The 21,635-nt window shown below is 42.7% G+C and overlaps 1 protein-coding gene across 9 annotated transcripts in view; it reads left to right on the forward strand.

The window, feature by feature from the left end:
* Window positions 1-21,635, forward strand: part of fgfr3 (fibroblast growth factor receptor 3) — a 66,957-nt gene that overhangs the window by 28,290 nt on the left and 17,032 nt on the right. For 7 of the 9 annotated variants that reach the window (XM_039603244.1, XM_039603247.1, XM_039603251.1 and 4 more), the window contains exons 5-7: window positions 7,525-7,694; window positions 16,079-16,202; window positions 16,364-16,554. In XM_039603244.1, coding sequence (XP_039459178.1) covers window positions 7,525-7,694; window positions 16,079-16,202; window positions 16,364-16,554 — 485 coding nt within the window. Of the gene's footprint in view, window positions 1-7,524; window positions 7,695-16,078; window positions 16,203-16,363; window positions 16,555-20,780; window positions 20,926-21,635 lie in introns of all 9 variants that reach the window. The other 2 variants (XM_039603246.1, XM_039603250.1) reach the window with 1 other exon arrangement.

The raw sequence follows: 21,635 nt of genomic DNA on the forward strand, positions 1-21,635 counted from the left end.
CTCAGTGCATCATGGGAATCCCCCAGCAACCAAAAATGGCATCAGAAATCAACACCATTTCTGATGAGGCTTGGAGGAACTGAAAGGCCGAATGCATCTTTAAGGTCCTGTGTCAGATATTTATAAAGTTATAAATTCCTTATGTCATACATAAATGAGCTCTTCATATTATTTACACCACACTTGCACCTTTATCCTCAGAAGTTAATGTGCAGTTTACAATTTAAACTCATTTCATTTGTCATAGTGATAAAAGAGTTCATCTGCAGGAGCAACAGCACGTCCCCACAAAGTCGCTTTTATGGGCCACTGTGTGACTACCAATGGATTTATGCAGGCGATTAGACTTGTACGAGCATAATCAGAGTTGTATATCTGTAATTGACATTATATGGCTCTTATAACCGCTCGCATTAAACCTTCTCCCACGAGCACAAAACTAAATGCCACTGTCGCACAGATCAAAGGCCGCTGTTTCTCCAGCAGGTAACAGCCTCTCACTGCTCTTTTGTGATGTGAGCTGTTTTGGCATTCAGAGACCTGCGGAGTTCAGGTGTAGGTGAACAAAGAACGAGGAGGGATGGCTTTTGCTGGCTGCACACACTTTACACGCTCTATTCTGTCAGCTAGCATGACTCCAGAGATACAGAAAGCGTCTCCACCCCTCTCGGCAAGCTCTCGACCAGCCAGACGCCACACTGTGCTGCCTTTGTTGTACCATACGGAGCGAGACAGCAGAAGGTGAGGAGCAGACAGTTAGAGATGAATCTAAAAAGTGAGAGGAAAGAGTTGATGGAACTACAGTAATAAAGGGAAGACAATGGGATATAAGTGAAGGGTAAAAGATAGAGTGTAGGATATGGAGACAAAAAAAAGGGGGGAGTCAGCAGACTGTATAAAAGTGAAAACCAGCCCAAAACATGCTATGTCAAACAGACCATGATATGTTGAACCAACTCCCAGTCCACCCTTAACCACTCAACAAAATTGGTGCCAAAAGCAAAATGCGCAACTGCTTCAGTGACAGAGCGACAGGCGCACGCCCAGCCGAAATCAAAGCCCCTTTGTGAAAGTCGCTACAAAGATCCAACCAAATCAAACGTCATCACACTCAGCTCAAACTAAAATAAAACTGAAGCTGAGGCAACGATTGTGGGAGATACTGCCGCTCCAGAAAACTCTCAGTGCCCTGTGGTCATCATTAACAGTTCACCCAATCGTTTGTCATCCAGCTACAACGATTGCATGGTGAGAGATGGGTCAGGGAGGGGAGATGAACTGGTGTTCAAGAGAAACGAGAAATTTTAAATTTTCTAAAATCATGTGAAAAACAAGCAAAGCTATTCCATGGAAATATAAATGTGGAGACTCCAACAGCAACTAGGTGTGTCCAAAAAATAAATAATAATAATAAGAAGAATGGTTTTAAAAGTGATCTGGAATTAAGATGGTGCTCATTTAATGATTATCCATAGGCTTCTGCTTGGGGAACTTAGTTGCATCTTATACCAATTTCTACATTTTTGATCTGAGGTCAGCTTACAAATGTTTTACTTCTGTCAATATCAACATTTAAACTATTCAACCAGCTCAATATGTGTGCAAGACTCAAACCTACTATTGCTTTGTTTTCATGTTTGACTTTTAATCTTTCAGACTTGATTCAGTTTGACTTAAATTAGAATTGATTTAATTGATTGCTTTTATCCAGAGAGAAAAAATGAACAAAATAAATACGTTTTCTTAAAGAAAACTTCCTGATGCGGTCTTTGTACTGCAGGCCACTTTGGAAAAGCTTGCTAACAACTTCAGCGTAAAATCTCTGAATGCACAGCTTCACATCGTAGTGAAAGCCTGCAGTGTGTTTTTTCTAAACAGGCCGAAGTGGCAGAGGCGGTAACAGCTTACAGCAGACATCCTGAATGCCGGTAAATAGCCTCAGACTGCCAGACTTAATCTCTGAAAGTAAGTCTACCTCATGACATATGAGGCTCTAATTTCCTGACCAAAAGGAGAGGGATTAGCCCAGAAACTTTAAACCCTTATCGCCGCTTAATGTCCGCAAAGCCAATGCTAATTAGCCAGCTGTAGCAGGAAGGAGCCATGTGACAAATCACACAACCAGACAGAGTCCCGGAAAGAAGATCCACATCTACAAGCTGAGCAGACGATAACAGATATGTGGAGATGGTGAAAATGTCAGGGTATTAATGAGGAGAGAGGGCGCAGGGAACAAGGAAAGCAGGTCGCATTAACCTGACCACTTTAAGAAAAAGTTTCCAGGTGGGGAACTAAAATATTTACTGAGTAATTATTCATCAATCAGAGTTGCATTGTTGCTGTCGGTAGACTTCTTTTGTTAGCCTCATCAGCATTTTAAGATATTGAGAGTGAACAAAAGTATCAGGGAAACAGGTGGCCTCCTCTGTGCAACACATATCTAAATTAATTAGCGGTACCTTTACAGCTGAAACAGCCTGGTGTGCATTGTTTTCAACATGTATTTCTGTGTTTGTCATCTTTGCAATTTTATGGTCCTGGAGACACAAATTTAGCAGAAACCAACACAGAGACAGTCTTGATTCATTTGCCAGGTGCTCGTATGAGAGGTTTTCTCAATAGGATGCAGGATGTAGTCACGCAGTTTTGCAGGTGGATTTGAGAACAAGCTGAAGGTTGCATTCAAGGACGGGTGCGGTCCGACCCATGAGTCAAGAGCACTTGAAGTGGGGAGGAAGAGGCCCTACCTGTATGATGACCTACATGATCTTTTGAGCGTGGCCCTAAAGAAAACTGTTGGAATTATATCCAAGGTGGTTTCAAGGACTTTGCTGTCTGTGGACTATTTTTGCAGTCACCAAACTTGTGTAAAGTCATCAGAGTGATGCCAACTTCAGCAATGAGTGTGCAAGACGCAACAATTCGTTGGCTTTGCCGATGCGATCCTACCACTCGAATCTCTCAGACCTGACGTTTGATCTCTCAAAATATGTGTAAAAACTTGAAAAAACATTTTAAAATGGAGTGCCCTGAAGATGCTGCGCTGACAGATGGGCAAATAAAAAGTGAGCAATTTTTGAACGCCCTCACACGATGAATGCGAATTAAGTGAGTATTTTTTGCAGCGTGGAAAGCAGTGAACACACTTGGAGCCTGTGCGAACTGAAAGGGCAGCGTGTATGTGAGCAAGGGTGGGGGGGGTTAACAGAGTCTAATCTGTGCTGTGCTGTGCTCCTGAGCTATGCGGCCTCCTTGTTTACCCTGGCAGGAGAGCAGAGAGCTGGATGCCGGGCCACGCTACGCTGCTCCACAGCCGCCATTCCTCCTGCTCTGTTTGCCTTGAGTCCCTGCAGGCCCTCCGGGGCAGTGTGCCTTCAAAGAGCCCCAGTGTAATCTGTAATGAAATCTGCCTGTGTGCTCGCAGGCGTCAGTGAGGGCAAATTATACAATTACACAATTAGACCCCCCCTTTTTTTTCCCAGATCGGTGTCTGAGCGCTGAAGAGGCTTGTGCCGTGGCGATCAGCACTGCACTGTGTCGTGCTCCAGCTAATTGCTGTTGTACTCAACATAGCTGATAGAGGAGCCGCAGTCATGCTTCTCCAACCTGCAGCACAGATCCATAAGCCAGAAAGACGTGAGCGCAGGGCTGCAGGGGGCTGTATGGCAGTCGGTTTTAATGTGTATGGAACACTTGCAAAGGCAACGCATAATCTAAGCAAAGCCAAAAAAGCAGAATTTAATCTTATTTTGTTAACACAATCAGCACTCGGGGAGTGCGTAGCTCTGCCAAGGCTGCGCAATCCACTGATCTTATTATTTCTATAACAGATGAGTATTTAGAAAATTTTAATCTGCATTTGGATCACAATGCGCACTGTTAAAGAAAATCATAACATGCAGCAACATTTGCAAGATATCCGTCCTTCAACTAAGAAGTTCATGAGAAAATCTTGAAAATTCCAATTCAGTTCAGTTTTATTTAATCGCATCAAGGCACTTTATATTGTAAACCCCAACAATCATAGGAACCCCTATGAGCAGGCAGTTGGCGACAGTGGGAAGGAAAAACTTGCTTTTAGCAGGAAGGAACCTCCAACAGAACCAGGCCCATCAAGGGGCATGGGGAAGGGTTGGGGGTGAGTCAGACATTAATAATGACTAATAATGAAATGTAGAGCGGTGTATAAACACAAAGTGAGTGGAAAACAGGTGAGTGAAGAAGACTCACAACGTCATGAGGAGCAGCCTAGGCCTATTGCAGCGTAACTTAAGGGAGGATTCTGGGTCACCATATCCAGCCCTAATTAAAAAAGCAATATAGTAATAATAATAATAATAATAATAATAATAATGATAATAATAAAAATAATAGGGGAAATCTCAGCTCCAGACCTATGTATTCCTATGTTAGCTTGTGCTTTTTGCACAATATCTTGCACCATATCACTGAGTTTGAGTCTTACCTTAAGATTGATTGTGGAATGCTTTTACCTCTGCAGCCGCAACGGGGAAGAATATACCTGCTGACAATGTGACACTTTGTGTGCCTGCGGAAACAACCTTCTCCCCTTGACTGATCTCTACCCCGTCTATGTTGGTGGGATTTCTCCAGCCACACTTTGAAATCTGTTATCAAACATGAAGCAAGCAAAGCGGATCACGCTTGTGTATTTATAGGCTCCCAGAGAGATTCCCCTCGCAGTTAGCCTCTGTGTCTGACAGGTGGGCATGACACTGTAGCTGCTGAGTTGTGCTAAGATGTTATTGTAAACCAGTTTCCACTACAGCGACTGTATATCCGTGCAGGGCAGGGTTATCTGTCGAGTCCCTTCTAACCCCCCTCTGCGAGGGGTTGAGGGGTGCCAGCCCTCCCCTCCTCCTCTCCTCCCTCCCAGAAAATCCCACTTCCCTCTGCTGCTGAGGAAATACCATCCTGCCAATTAGACACGGGATGGGATTCCTGCGTGTTGCTGAGCATACAGAGCAGGGCTGCGCAGTAAATCAAAAGCATGCTGAAATCAAAATATCGACGGCTTTTTCTAAACTGGAAAAGGCTGCGGCTCTTTCACGTTTTTCCTTCTGGTGGAAAGTGTCTGCATCAGCTCTCTGAAAAGTAAGCTGTTTTAAGAATCGGCAGAGCCAGCATATCGTATTTTTGAAGCACCAGAAAGAAAGCTTTTCGGTCACGCGAATAAAAATGATTTTTTTTTAAACTGTCAAATCACCGTCCCCACTTAATCACGGCATAATTTCACGTGGAATAAACATCTGTTTCGGCAAGCTACTAATTCGCTTAATGGTTCACAGGAGGCGATTGTTACATCTGGAACACGTTGAATGAGAGGAGACTTGCTCGCATGAGCGACAAGTACAACAATGGGCAACAAATTACGAGAAGATTTCAAAAGCTTCATCCAGACTGCCTGACTGACGGCTGATCTCCTGATTCCACAGAGGAGAGCGTCAGTCAGAGCTTAGCAGCTGAAGGTCAGCGAATAAAACAATCTTCGTGTGTTATGGTGACAAAACCACGAAGACTCCTTTAGTCCGTCCTGCGAATCCACATAAGCATCTATTTTGGGTTATAAGCGTCATTGTGGCTGAAGGATCAGCAGCAGGAATATGTTTTCAGGCCCAGATGAGTTCAGGACCCACAGCAGCAGCAGCAGGGGAAGGAGGAGGATGAGGAGAAGGACCACACATTGGGTTTGAGACTTGTTTAAAACCTCACTGAGCGTTTCTGTTTGACTGAGTGTGTGTCTGTGTGTCAGTGTGTGTGTGCAGGGTGGCTGATTACCATGCCAAAAAACAATGTGTTCAGACTGCTTTTGGAGGATTGTCCCAGTGTGGAGTGTGGAACGTCGCTCCAGAGACAGAAAAAGAGAGATGGAGGGAGAGAAGTCATGAATTCAAACAGACACTTCCCTTTTAAGGTGGAAGCTGTGTGTCTGTGTGTGTGTGTGATTGCACGTGGAGTGTGTTTGTCTTTGCGAGCTGGGGAGTCTCTAAGTCAGCCAGTGTTCTGTGTGCTTTATTAGCAGACACACAAACACACTGTTTAGAGGGTTCAGTAACATCCTGTTTGTTTGCTTTCTAAGAAGATAGGTAGGTGTCTTTAATCGCTGAACATCTCTCTCAGTCTGGTTGCAATTACTCTGTGAAGCTGAAGCCAGTGTTTGATGGTAGGAGCCAAAGAAACATGTGTCAGAAAAGTATCAGAACACCCCAGACATTTGATAAATAGACACACAGTAGATCAAAGGCATTTATAGGTAGATGTTATATCGAACGGTGATTGACATCTCACCTGAGTCGCCAAGATGAGACGAGAATTTGCCCGTTCAGCGCTCGAGGGTGAGAATTACTTTTTAACTATTGCCTGACTCACTCAAATACACACACACACACACACACACACACACACACACAAGCGCGGCTATTGAGATGGTAATTAGCTCCACTCTCTCCTGCTGCATTTAGAAAGTAAAAGAGTCATCTGATGACCGGTCAGCCAACTCCCCAGCTTTTGTCCTGGGAAGCACACACACACACACACACACACACACACACACACACACACACACACACACACACACACACACACAGATTATACCAAGAGGAGAGTGAGTGAGCCATGCCTCGTTGCTCTCACTCTCCACACCCACACAGCATGGACAATAGCCCTTCCTGACTCACTACGCTCTCTTTGTCCACCGTCTTCTCAATACAACTCAATAAATCGCCCTGACAGGTTTCCAAACTCTCAGGATCTCATGATTCAGACCAACTCCTCGTCTTGTTATAGAGGAAAGATGGTAAGATGGTTTTGTCTGGTCCCCCCGTGACGCTTCATGCGTCCGTTTTGAGCTCTTTCAGCATCTGTCAAACTGCGTTTTACACCGCTGGCGCATCTTCAACTTAACTGTATCTCTGTGGACAGCGGGGAAGGGCCGACGTTGAAGAAAGATTGTTTTATCAGTAACAAATGAAAAGGTTTCATTCAAACATCCATCAGCAACTCTTCCTTTGGGATATCAAAACAAAAGCCTCATGATTCACTCAAGAAAAACATCTTGAAATCACAAAAAAGAGCTTAAAATGACTGAAAATGAATCACAGAAACTTAACAGTGTACATGTGTATTAGTCTCTGTAAACACTGCAGGTACTCTGTGTTGTTAGATGAGGGAAGACCTCTGGTGACACCACATCTGTTCTGGTATAGGGCATAACTCATCCAAGATGAAGCACTCGTTTAAAAAAAAGGGCAGAGGAGCAACTTGTCCCATCTGTGCCGTCTTTTAACAATTACAAAATCATGTAACTGTAAATTCCTGGAGGGTCTTTCCCCAAATGTTCTATGATCTAAGAGTAAATGGAAAACTGTAGACAGATCTGTTTGGAGAAAAAAAAGTGGCATCTTCTTATTGCATGAGTCCGCCTTAGCTATTTAATGTCCTAGAAATGGGAATATTTAAAAGTCTTAAGAGTTTTCAGTGAGTCTTTTGTGTTTTTTCTAACAGAAGCGCCATATTGGACCAGGCCAGAACGAATGGACAAGAAATTATTGGCTGTTCCTGCGGCCAACACCGTCAAATTCCGCTGCGCTGCGTCTGGAAACCCACCGCCAACCATACACTGGCTGAAGAATGGCAAAGAGTTCAAGGGAGAGCAGAGGATGGGAGGCATCAAGGTGAGAGCAATAACATGTTAACGCCTAAAGGTTAAAGGAGCAGGACTGTGATTTATAGATTCAAATCTTCACACAGCACCAACAAAATCTGCTTGGAGGAGTCTCATGTTCTTCCCTGTTTGAGCTACTGTCAAAGTGCCTTTTAGCAAGGCATTTTAATCCCCTGCTGCGTGTCCATCAGTAGATCTGTGTGGGTGTTGCAATGTTCCCCGGTGTGAATGTCTATAACTGGGAGACTGTGAAGCAGAGTGCTGAAAGAAACTCACGCTCTGTGAATCTTCTCACGGTAAATAAAGGTCAGAAAACACGCCATAGTCGAGGACACCCCCGGCACTCAGAAACGTAGCCTCCGGATAAGCTGAATATAAATTTAGGGTCAGACCGCTGTGCTGAAATCAGAATGGTTCACAGATACGTGCATGCTCGCGTGATAGCTCAGTGTTGACAGTAACGCAGTGCAGCAGACAGCTGTTGTGCTCAGTTTTGTCATCGGATTCACTCTAAACACTAGGCTCTCGGGTGGAATGGCACTGCTTAAAGTAGCGGGGCTTGGTTTACTTTTGTTTTCCCTTAATGGCCCTGAGCTGCAGAATTAAAGGACAAACTTGGTGTGGTAAGACCATCGGAATTCAAACAGTAAAAACGTGTGTTTTGGTTCAAAATAAACTTCAACCTAATGGCACATAAATTCTAAAATTATGCCCAGAGATGTAAATTCTTTTAAGGGTCATTCAGCCTGTGTCTTATTATTTTGTCCTTCTCGTTCTTCTCAGTGCTTTCCTAAAATGATGGTGAGGGTGGGGGGCTGTTTTAGATGCTAACATTCACATATGTGGTGAATTATGTAAGGGAGAGCTGCATTAATTTGTTACTTTCTTACCTGAAATCGCCGTCATTTCAGCAATTATGATTTATTAAAATGTAATCAAGTCATTACTAATGTTCCAGAAAAAAATGTACATGAGGTTTGCCAACATTTAATAACATTAGCCACCCTAAGTTAATGCTTTGTCTGCACTTCTATACTTAAACTCACTACTTTGAGAGTATTATAGTGCTCAAATTACTAACTGCGGCTACACTGAGGGCTCTACAAATATCTACTAATGTCTCATAACAGTCACTGTACAAATAGACAATGTAAACAAATTTCAGCCAGTAAAAGGAAGTATATATTATCAGATGATGACAAGGTTGTTTGTTAGCTAGCTAAGAGCTAGCTAACAAACTTTTTCATTTCGAGGCATTGCAGTTAAACCCAGTTAATAAAGGCATTTGGGGGGTTTTAAGCTTGTTAAACTGTCATCTTCACTGCTAAAGAATTTAGTATTATGTTTTGTGAAAGCCACAACAAGCTATAAATATTACAAACACAGTAACTAGCACCACAGTTGTGCTAAACGTTAACGTTATTTCTAGATAGTGTTACAGTAGGCTGTCAAAATTCACATACTACACAAGTAGGTATGTAGAGGACACAGTACACTAACTGAGAGTGTTCTTGCAGAATAATTGCTGAATTAAAAATGAGAAAGAGTGAGGTTAAAGAGTCAACTGAGACAGGTTTTTATTACAGAAGAGAGGGAAAGTGTCCATTTGAGCTATTTCCTATTACTCTAAAATTTCGTCTTCCACTTTCAGCAGGGTAATCATGTGTCAGGCTGCTATAGAAGCACTGAGAGACGTTTGGCCTTTAAAGAGTTAAATGTAATGAGACTCTGCAGCTATTAACAGTTTACAGAGATCTTCAACATCTGCTCCCAGCAGACCAACAGCAGTTGTCTCCCTCCCTCTGTCCCCACTCTGACACACACACAGATTCACACACACCTGTCACCAGTCCTCAGGACGCTCCAACTTTGACTGGAGTGGTTCCCTGACAGCAACTTTTAGCATGTGTAGTAGACATGAAGATTAACGGATGAGAAATTTTGTTGTTAGCAGCAAATTAATCCCAAACTGAGCGCTCAGAGCACTTAGATGTTTAATCCAACTGTTCACCAAATCTCTGCGTTCTCGTCCAGTTAAAGAGCACAGAGGAGGTGTTTTTAGCATTAAGGTCTGGTCTTAATGTCAGCTTCATCATTGTATTTTCCTCACACAAACTCAGCCTATTCAGTGTGTATAGCTTGGTGTGTTTGCAGCAGTAACCACTTTGTACACCTTTATGCTTTAATACATGCTCCTATGGGATGCTACATGTATAGTTAGAGGTCGATATGTATAGCTGCCTCTTCATACTAAGTCCCATTGACCTTGGGCTGGCTTTATTTGAGTGTGAGCTGTGACACTGTCTTTAACGAGTCATTAACACAAATTCCTGTACATGCTCTGCTCTGTGTAGCTTGAGCTCGGACCCAAAACAACCACTGCTGTGGGTTTAGTTGTATCTGTGGCCACTTGTACTGTAAGGATAAAGGTGTCCAGTGGAATGGGACGTTGTAGTTGCAGTACAAGCTTAGGGACTGAATAGGTTCTAGTAGTGGCTTAGCCATTTCTGCACACTATGACCTCAGTTATTTCACTGTTATAAATGATTAGCATTAGCATTTCTGTACATTTATAACAAACTAGCTTGAATTTTTAAATCACCTACCATACAATGGACACATAAGAACACGTCCTGTGATTATTAACACATTCCTCTACGTGTCTTTATCAAGACGTTTTCACACGCTCCCCTCGTCACTCGCTTCTGTCCCAGAGATGCTTCGAAATCCATTTAGCTAATCACCATGTGACCACTGTTGGCCTTAAGGGAGGTGAACAGAGAGGTCATCCTCTATAAAATCACAGTGCCGGGTGACAGACAAGCCTGTGACCCAGCTACGTTTCAGTGAGGTCAAGGGTGACGGCTTCTGTCCATCTCAATGCCAAGAACTGCTGCTAGTCATGTTATTCTGCTACTATGCACGCCACAAATAATGCCCTTCTTCAAATGCAGCCCAAGAAATTTCCATAATGGCTTAATTTGCACTAAAAGATATTAACACTGAAAATCTAGTCACATTATCCTCGGTTAAGTTGATTGATGTACCCAATAGTATCTAATATAATTTAATTTGTCTTTTTTTTTGTTCCTGCCATATGCTTGAAGTTGTTAGTCCACAAACTACTTTTATACTTTATTCCTTAATCCTCCATTTCTTATTTTTTTTGTCATTTTAGACACAGTAACTAATGCCGGTCATGTTCAACGTGATCCTGATCTATTGAGGATACTTCTTTTCTCAAAAAAGTCTAAACTTGTAGCACATAATGATATTTACAGGTAATAGTCATTAGTCTTTCAAACTAACAGCTAAAGTTTGAATAATAGTTGTGTTAATAGAACTATATTGGTTCATCTTAGTAGGCTGGGGGTGGATGGGGGTCGTTAGGGGGGTCTCGAAGTCCTGACAGCCTTACAATGGCCTCTTAAAGACTTCCTCCAACAGGTCCTCAAGGTGAAGTCGCTTCCTCCAGCATCTATACTGAAATGACAAGATCATTTTTGATGTGACAGCCATGGTTAACTTTGGCTGAACGAATTGGCTTCGGATGGGGGGATGAAACGACTCTGTCGCACATATCTCAGGGCTTGGAGTGTGCTGGTTGGGGACTGACTTGCTAACTGATCCATGCTGACGGGCACAGTGGAGTCCACTCCATGTAAGCGCTGCCCACCAGCCAGTTTGTCATTTTCTCTTGAGTGCCTTCAGATCTGCGGACGTGTGAGAGAAAGGCACTGACGGCGCAGACCATTAGGGTCCATTAGCCACCTACAGAAAATACCTCCTGTCTTCACGCCAGAGTGCTTGAAAACGGCCTTTCCGAGGATGCACTACGTTCACCTTTGTTGCTTAAAGACTTCCGCTTTAACAGAGGGTTTGACAATGGCTCTTTTCTTTTGCAAATATGCACACGTCTAAACTAGTCTCCGGTTTTACTTTTCTTTTGAAGAATTTATTGAAATGTAGGGGGAAAAGTGGCACATTGACTCTTTTGTCAATGACCATCAAAACCTCTCATATTTTAAAGACAATTAAGATGTTGACATTGAGCATTTATCCTGAAGGTATCTCAAAAGCAAAAACAGCTTACGTCTATTTTCAGTGGTTACAGTGTAATCAGGGATAAAAGTGCTTTATTGAGATTAAGGATATCTTTTATAAGAGGCTGAAATAAAATGATGGCAGAGATAATGTCATCTCTGTGGTAAAGAGATTCAAAGACGTTACTGTAGGGTCTTTACCTTACATGAAGTGCCTTGAGGCAACTGTTGTTAAGATTGGGCGCTATAAAATGAACTTAATTGAATTTCAGAACAGGCAAGAAAACAAATGGCAGAAGGCAGGATTGTATTAATATGCTATTGTAGTAGTATGAGGAAAATATCCCACTCATTTTGAAGCATTTTTTCTGGCCACACAACACACATTTTTTTTTATTCAATCAATGGATTTTATACTTTATTTTGCATAATTAAACTTTTTTAAGCAGCACTTCCTAGATTTTTTATTTTATTGTATTTTTTGTAGGTCAAGCTGCATTTACCAGCTGCTGACAAAGGTATTATCAGACAGTCTGGCTTTCAGTGTTAATGTCTTTCACATGCTTTCCATTCTGGGAGGTAATGTATTTCTGGGGGAAAATGCTGACTACAACAAAGGGATTGTTTAATTTACAGAAGAGGATCAGCAGAATGATCCGTTTGTTAGCAGCTCCAGTGTCAGTATTTGATAGTCTAACCCTACAGGCCTGTGTATTTGTACACTGACACCTTTTTCCCCATGCAAGCTGGAGGCTGTTTCAGATATTTGCTTAAAATCTTGCAAGCACTTTGCAATTCTGTTGAAATGCAACCCAGAGAGCTAAGCGGTGCATTAGCTGAAAACTAAAGGAAACTGTAAATAGGATGTGTGGCTCATTTATAAAATGGAAAATAAAATTCCAGCAGTGCGATGTGCCGGAGCATTGTTCGCCTTCCCAGACAACTGCGGCACTCCTTATTGTGAAGGCCAAGCCCTAAAGGTTAAAGTTCAGCCGTCTATTGAGCCATCAGATGGACGTGGCAAGAGATGGGCGTGTTGTCAACCCATTGAGCCAGCCCGAGCCTTCGATAGACAAAGCCATCGCCGTTGTATGATGCCACATATGGCGGATGGGATTTTATTGTGTTCATGCTAAACTGCGGCAGCACAAGCGAGGCTAAAGTTGACAATGTAATTATTGTGTTTCATTCCTTCCAGGTCGCTCAGCACTTAACTGATTTTTCAATCCCTGTTTTGACAGCTTTCCAAGACGGGGCTCTTAAACTGGCTCCACACTGTTGCTTTTTAAGACTTTAAGCACTTTAAATCCTTGTTTTTTCCACTCCGGATTTTAACACAGCCTGGATTGTGAGTCTCAGTAGGCCACGCAGGAATTTCTACACATTGCAAGATTATTTTTGGACTTCTTTTTTTAATTTTAGACCAGCCGCACTCTTTTTCCCCTCTCGGTCATTTTAACCAAACACATTGCAGATATCAAAAATAGGATGATCAAATTTTTTGTTTTTATACCCACAAATTTGTTGGGTTTTTTTACTCCTATACTTCCATTTTTACAGCCTTCTGCTGTCTTGCAAAGCTAAACTTTACCAGCTTTAATAGCAACCCCCTTAGGGCCGCATCTCTCTGTTTCTACCTTCTCTATGGGTCAAATTAGACGGTAGCGCAGATCCGGGCCACTGGTCCACTCTGACACACTCATAAATTCTGGTAACTGGCCCCGCTGGTTCTGACAGAAGCTATTTTGTGAGGTGAAGACGGAGAGTTTGGACTATAAAGGGAAAAGAGCTTCCTGTGTTTTCTCAGACAACTAATACACTGCAAAAAATGTCAGCATCTTTGCCAGTCTCTCAAGCTCGCTCAGAGTCCAGAATTGGATGAAAAGACGTGAGAGAATCTGCCCACAGGATGAGGGAACTGAAGTGTTTTCGATGGCAATCCCGGTGAAGCAAAAGGAAATGTCTTGAAAGGCAGTTTACTTTGTCCCAAAATATTTCAGAGAAAAAAATAACACAGATTACAAATTTCAACTTGTTTCTCCGTCCTCTTCAGACTCCTGAAAAGCTGGTAATGTCTCCTTCAAAGTGCACTTTTTGCAGTGTAAAACTGCCTGTCCATTCCCATGGCATGCTCTGTGCACTCCGTACATCCACAGCCAAAGCCCTAAAACCTTTAAAGCCTTGTATGACTCTAATGTAAGCTGCTTAATAATTTAATTCTGGTTGGAATCTGGCATGATTGGAATGGATAGGATTATCACATTTGGGGACTAATGCTACGAGTTCAACAGGGGTTAGCCAGTGTAACATGGTAATAAAAGCCAGTGATGGGTGTTTAGAAAATAATCAAAAGTGCCAGGAGGAATTAAAGTAGAATGGCACTCAAAGTTAATTATTACCGCAGACAAGAAGTTCGGTTTCAGTAGCCACGATATTAGTGGCAGTTAACACTTTAAAACCGAGTGCGTGTATCAGACACAGATGTCTCGGGCTAGGTGTGAAATCAGAATCTGCAAAGTAACAGCAGCTGTCGTATAAATGTAGTTGCGCAAAAGCTCCATCTGAACTGAAAGTTTGCAAAGAGTTACAAAGTTAAGAACCAAAGTCATGCTTTGGATCGCTCTCTCTTTCTGTATCTCTTGGTGGTCTTGCCCACTACTGAGCTTGAACTTGTGCTCATATTTTACCACCTTTTCGGTTCCCCCTGCATGTGTCGCCTGTTTTCTGGGGGGGGGGGTTTCCCTTCACTCCCCACTCAGCTCAGCTCGATCCCAGCCACCACAGCACAAGGCGTCACTCAGCTGCTCATGAGAGCAGCCATTGACTTCGGTTTGACTCCTGTCTCTGAGAGGGGTAGACGGGGTGGAGCCAGCCCCTCTGAAGAACCATTTGCCAGCGTCGAGCGAGCGGGCGGCCTGGCCTATGTTACCACGCAACTGCAAAAAGCACACACAGGCATAATATTTACACTGTTACATTATTTTCCGTATACGCCTCCAAGAGTGGGAGTCAAGAAGTGTATACTGTAAGACAGACGGAGGAGAAGAAGAAGAAGAAGTAGGGGAGGAGAATTTGATTCTCAGCATACAAATATATACATATATATACCTTCTGTGAATGGCTGGCTGGTCACCAAAATGTGTGGGGTTAAATGTTTGCGAAAACATTAAACCTTCTCTGGGTCGGCACATTTTCCTTTGCGGGTGATGTTAAGTGTTCCACCCTGAAAAGCCTCCTTGTTGACATCACTCACTCCCGTCGTTAGTAATTCTGACCTCTCGCGGAGGAGTTCACTCTGCTCCTGTCTCGCAGCGCTAAGCGCCACACGTTTCCACTTAAACCGTGGAGGTCATTCCTCTCGGCCCATGGAGACTCTGCCTATCGATGCGTGGCGGGTTCTGTCTTTGCGCCTCGCGATGCCGGACCGCTCGCATATTCGCTCTCCCATCCGATAGACTTCTGAATCTGTCAAGTTAGTATCTGTCTGCTGTTGCCATCCAGCCACACCTGGTTTGAATTACTACACACAATTCAGCACTCGGGTCTCCGGGGATGGCTTGCTCCTGAGTGGCACAGTGGAACCACTTTCAGAGGTGCAAAAGAAGAAAAAAAAATCTTTCTGCCCTCACTGCAGGCGGAGACAAGAAAATACTTCTCTCCTATTTCAAAATGTCATATTTCATTAAATCATGATTCCAGTTAGTTTAACTGGTTTCTCAAACATATGGCGTGTGCTGCGTTCTATTTCTTGAAAAGGCCGTTCCTTGTGATTTCTTCAAAGCGATACCTGATGACACCACTCTCTGCAGCCCCTCTGGCCGCTGCGGGCACGCGGAATAATTTCCCATTAAGACGTTTACGCCACGTCAAAATTTTGCGTTCTGCTAATCACATCTCTTCTGCATCAAGCGGGACGCAATTAATAAAAAGAGTTTCAAGTTGTGTTATCGTTTGAAATGTTTGTTCAAAAGGGTTTGCACCTCAGTAAACATGCACTGCACAAAGGCCTCTCTTGTTTACCGAGCGGTGTGCTCTGTGATGTTTTATACCAAAGGATATCAAAGGAGGGGATAGCTCTGACAATAGAGAGGACGCTTTTCTATCCATAGGCTCATATCAACTCCTACGTGCAATTAGGAGCAATAGCTGATATTTATTGGAGCAATTTCTCTGTGGTGACCCTCTTATCAAACATAGAAATATACTAAATGGGTATTTGTGTGTTGCTGTCTTGAAAATATGAAAGCAAATTCCCCCAAAGACTTCTGCACCCTCGTCATTTTTTATGACATATACTAAATATTCTCTCCTCTCTCATCTCTGTCGTCCCTCCACCCCACCCAACCCCAAGCTGAGACACCAGCAGTGGAGTCTGGTGATGGAGAGCGCCGTGCCGTCAGACCGGGGAAACTACACTTGCGTGGTGCAAAACAAATACGGCTCCATCAGCCACACCTACCAGCTCGACGTGCTCGGTGAATGTCTTTTCACTTCTGCTGTTTTAACAACACATAACTTAACACACAGCAATTATAAAAGAGCTTATTTTTAGCTGTAGCTTAAGTCTAAATTTCCTGCAGCATATTATTGCCACAAATGAGTTCTGGTAATGACTCTATAATTTCTTTTTCCTCAGAGCGTTCACCTCACAGGCCCATCCTTCAGGCTGGTCTGCCGGCCAATCAGACGGTGGTGGTGGGCAGCAATGTGGAGTTTCATTGTAAGGTTTACAGCGACGCCCAGCCGCACATCCAGTGGCTCAAACACATTGAGGTGAACGGCAGCCGCTTTGGCCACGACGGTGTTCCCTACGTCAGCGTGCTAAAGGTGGGTCTGTAGCTCAGAGCTCTTTGTTTTACATCTGTAATGAGCCTGGGTCTCACTGCCTGGAGTTGATCTCAGTCTGCGATAATTTTACTCATAATTAATCTCTCCTAATAGTTCTGTTTAATGAGCTTTTACAGTAGGTGGGTCTGTGGGGCCCACTGGCTCTTTTTGCTACAGCCTATAACCGAAGAGCTCATTCCTCAAACACCATACCTTCATTATGGGAAAAAACACACCTGCATTTTGCGACATACCACACCATATAAAAATGGATTCTCATAAACCTAATAATAGCCCTGTAAATAATTTTCTCCACTTAACCATGGCACCTGCACTGCTTCAGTTTATTCTAATGCTGGCCTGAGCAGTGTGGTTCCATACTGGTGAAGATGGAGCCAGTTCACTTATAATTACAGTGTTTTATTTTCTTTCTTCTTTTACTTATTTGTTCCTTTTTCTTTTTTTTTCTACTCATTTATGTTATGATGAAATAGTAAGAGGATATCCTTTTTAAGATTGTCTCAGACACACAGCTCTGGCTGTCAGCACAGACGTTCTAATTCAGTTCAATTTCAAATCAGTTTTACTTGTTAAGGACCAAATCACAGCCGTTGATGCCTCAGATCACTTTATATCATAAGGTAAAGGCCTTACCTTGTGATATAAAGAAAAAACCTAAACAATCAGACGATCCCCCCGTTAGCAAACATTTGGTGACAGTGGGAAGGAAAAACTCCATTTTAACAGGAAGAAACCTCCAGAAGAAGCAGGCTGAGGGAGGGGCATGGGGAAGGGTTGGGGGTGAGCACCTATACTAACTTAGTGCAGGATTTTACCCAGTGATTGCACATTGTGTCTCTTCCACCACTCTAAATGTATTCATGTTTCTTTAATAGGCTAACAGCAATTAATTATGCTTAACCAGCATTTCCACAAGCCAATCACTTCAGTCCTGCTTACTGGTTACATTACATTTGAATAAAATATGTTAGGAGGAAGTGTATAAAATAGGCAATAGCTGCATTTGCAGAGAAATATTTACTGCTAAATTTGTTATTGTGGAGATAAATGTCATGATTTATCCAAATATCAGCTGTTGGTATTTCAGTCTCATTGCAAATCTCAGATTTGTTTATTTAACCACTGGAAAGGAGATTGCCAAGGCAGTCATGTTTGCATTGTTTGATTCTGTAAGTGACAGACTGACAATCACAACAACGAAAAGGTTTTCTTTGTCAGATTTCCTAAAATCTATATTTGGTTACAGCATTATAGAGAAGAAGAGATACTTGACTTTTTTTTTATTGCGCTTTATCTCGTATTGACTCAAACCGTAATTCAACTAAAGAATGTCAGAAAAACAAAATACATGAATAAAATGAATCAAAAATCAACCCTAAAGGTTATAAGTTTGATCAGTCAAGGTGGCATTACATGTTTACTTGCTTGGGAAAGAACTATTTAATTATAAATCAAGCAAGAAAATTACGTATATGTGACTTGCATTTTCAGATGTCCCTGTGTATTAATCACAATTTTTCTGAGCTATTCAGCATTGCCCATCTTCAGTTTTTGTCCTTGCCCTGATGAAGCATCTTTTAGTTTTTAAAAAGACATTTTAATCGCATACTTCTTCATGAAGTATTAGAAACGTGTAGGTAGGATTGTCCTCAATCAATCGAAGAGAGGGCAGCACCTTAAACCCACTTTGAGGCGTGTTTTTAGATCTGGGGTCTAGAAAGGAAGACTCCCATCCCCATCGCAAAACCCGAGAGGGCTTAGCTGTCTCATTTTGACCACCCCCCCCACCCCCCACCCCCCTCCCTTTTTTTCTTTTTTCTGCCTCTGGAGAGAGAAAGAGGAGAGGGTGAATAAAACAAACATCTGGTTTGGACTAAGTTAACTGCTGTGGTGGCGGCAACGCAGGGAGAGAGGCGGGCTCTGCTAACCGCCACTGCCGTCAGATGTGCTGCGTCGCGTGGTTTGAGGAGGAGGAGGAGAGAGGAAAAAGGGAAGAGGCAACCAAAAAAGCCATGGAAAAAATTAGTGGAGGAACACAAGGAAGGGCAAAGTCAGCAGGGAGAGGGAGAGAATGTGTGACAGATTGGTGGGCAAAGATGGAGAGCGAGGGCGAGAACGAGTGGCTGGGGTGTTAGAAAAGCAGCGAGACGGGCGGGAGGAGGGGACGAAGGAAATAAGATGCAAACGTGAAACAAGAAGAGCGAGAGATAGAAGCTGAACAAAGCGGATGGAGAAACGTCACAGTGTTAGCTTTTCACATATGAAAGTAACTGTCCAGGTACAAGAGTGCTCTCAGGTTGCAAATAGATTATTTTGGAGCTGAAGCCTTTAGATGATAACCTTCCCGAGTTGAAGAGATGCTCAAGGCCTGAGTTTCTAATCTTCTAGCACATTATTAGAATTATTATTAAAATTTTTAAATATCTTCACACTATGAGTCGTGGGCTTGAAGGTCTGGGTTACTTCATCTTGACATTAAAGTTTCATTGACTTTTAATGTCAGCTCATTTAAATAAATAAATAAATAAAACCTTCGCTTTTTACGTGAGACGCTCTCCTATCCGCACGTTGAATATAAAGCTATATGAGCCAGGTAGTTTAGCGGGGTGTCCTATGTGCTCACTCATTTAATGTTGAAATGTCACTTTTTATTAAAACACTGACTGTGCCGAAGCCTTTTACATCAATGTAGTGTCATTTAATTTATGCTTGAGCTGAAATACGTGGGTCGTTTGTGGATAAGAGATATGGTTGTGGATGCAGTATGTTGTCTTCGTAACTTCACTACTTCAAACACAAGATCAGCATATAAAGTGTCCAGCAAATCTTTAGAAATGTACGTCTGAGAAGGTGGTGACAGACTGGGGGGGGAAAAGTGGGGTAAAATAGAAAGCAAAAGGACTGAGAGAGTGAGAGCAAGACAGAGCGAAAGAGGAGGAGAAAGAGAGAGGCCAACAAAAAGAGAGAGAAAGAGGGGGGGAAAGCAAGCCTGTCAGCCCAGACTGCGGCTCCACGCTCTATTTTCGACTACCGCATAATTGAAACAGTATTTACTGAGATTTGTGTGTGCCTCCCTCTCTCTCTGTCACTCTCAGTCTCTCTCTCTAGGCCCACCACAGTTCACTCAGACATGATATGCTCTCTCGTGTGTGGCATATACTGTAGAAGTTAAATACAGCTTAGGGTGAGACGAGGGGGTCAAAAAAAGAATTTTTCTTTTCTTTTTTTTGAGAAATGCCTGAATCGTTCTTTTGATGCCTGGAAAAAGAGTTAACGATGAGTGACTCGCCCCGCGCGGGGGAGGGAGAAGGAGACGTCTGGAGCCAAGCCGTGGATGTTCATTAAGCAACTATAAAACATGATATGTTTTCTCCTTTATGCGCCGGGCCCGTTTAATAATTTAGCAGCAGTTTTTCTGCGAGCGAAGCACCCAGTCAGATCATGAGTGTTTACGCGGGCAGGTTTACACCCTCATAGGACTGACATACTGTAATGCCTTTAAACTAGCAACAGACAGCGCGGATTGGTGCGAGTCTGCAATGTATGGTTCATGTGTGTTCCTGTTGTTGTGTGTTTATGATGTTACAGGTTTGACATGTTGCTTTTAATCAACAAAACTGACAGAATGACACTGTGCCTCACTGTATCACCTTCACGTCAAGTTCTCATGTTAGCATAGCTTAGCATAAATCTGGAAGAAACTTCAAAGTCATAGCCTGGCTGTCTCTGTTTTTTTTACAACAGCAGCTTATAAAGAAGATTTATTCATCATGCTTTTCATTATTTTTCTATCACATATATACTGTTACAATAGTGGACTAAATGATGAGGATGATAAGACTTCTTTAAATGTTCAGTTTGAGACAGTTTTTTCCACTGTTAGCTCTCTGTGATGTATGATCGGCCACTCAGAAGAAAGTTTGCCTCAAGGGGAGAGAAGCTAGATGAACTGGAGGATCATTTTTGAGCTGTGAAGCACGTAGAGCTATGTGGAGATAAGAATGAGCATAAGAGGTCTCCTTTGTTCACAGTAAACAATGAAACTAAGCTAATAACACAACAAAATGTTGTAAATGTAAAAACCAATGTGCAGTGCTTCTTTTAGATGTGTTTGTATGTGTAGTATGTAGGTTTGCATGTTGTTACTATGTGTTTTTGCAGGAGCTGTGAAGGCCTCACTCTGCCTTTCAATTTTCCCTTTACAGAGTGTTGTCAGTAAACACATTGAGACCCACAGTAAGTTGAAACTGTCCAACGTGACAGAGAAAGACGCCGGGAAGTACTGGTGTCGTGCCTCAAACTTTGTAGGCAAGTCAGAAAACGCTTTCTGGCTTAACATATACAAACCAGGTAAATTCTGAACTCCGGGCGAGAACCGTCGTCACCACATTTGATCTGCTGTGCCTGTTCCTCTCTGCAATGTTCCTCTTGGTTGTGGGTTTTGACTGGCTCGCTGGCTTGCTGATAGGGTAAACAGTTACATACTCACACCTATACACATTCATCAGTGAGGTTTGAGTTCAAATGCTCGCATTTTGTTAGCTAATGGCCATCATCCATTTTAGCTCCCAGTGCCACTTTGTCTTCCTTCCCGGTCGATAACAGAAAGACAATATTGCGCCATTAATTAATACAAAAACTTCAAAAGTCTCTCTCACACACACACACAGATTAAAGCCCACATAAAACCTTTACTGACCAAAGCGTACACGTACACAAACAGGCCAGTATTGATTTCTCTGGGAGAGCATCCTCCTGCTATATTAATGTGCTTTTATATGAGAGCATGCAGCAGGCGTCTGGATGTCAGTGTTCATTACTGAGGCACGGGGAATAAGTCCTCCACCTCAGCCTTTACTAAGCCACATCGAGTTCTACCTTTGAATCAAGCTAACCTAGCGGTCATCGCACCAAACGATATCTGAAGAAAGAGAAATCACAACTGCAGTGGTGCACTTTTTGGGCCAGATTTAGTAATGCATTGCCAGTGCAAACTGAGTTTTGATGGTTAAAAAAAAAAAAAGTACTGCTGATATTTACAAAACGTGCACAGTGACATG

Source organism: Oreochromis aureus, linkage group 19 (assembly GCF_013358895.1).
Source record: "Oreochromis aureus strain Israel breed Guangdong linkage group 19, ZZ_aureus, whole genome shotgun sequence".
NCBI lineage: Eukaryota > Metazoa > Chordata > Actinopteri > Cichliformes > Cichlidae > Oreochromis > Oreochromis aureus.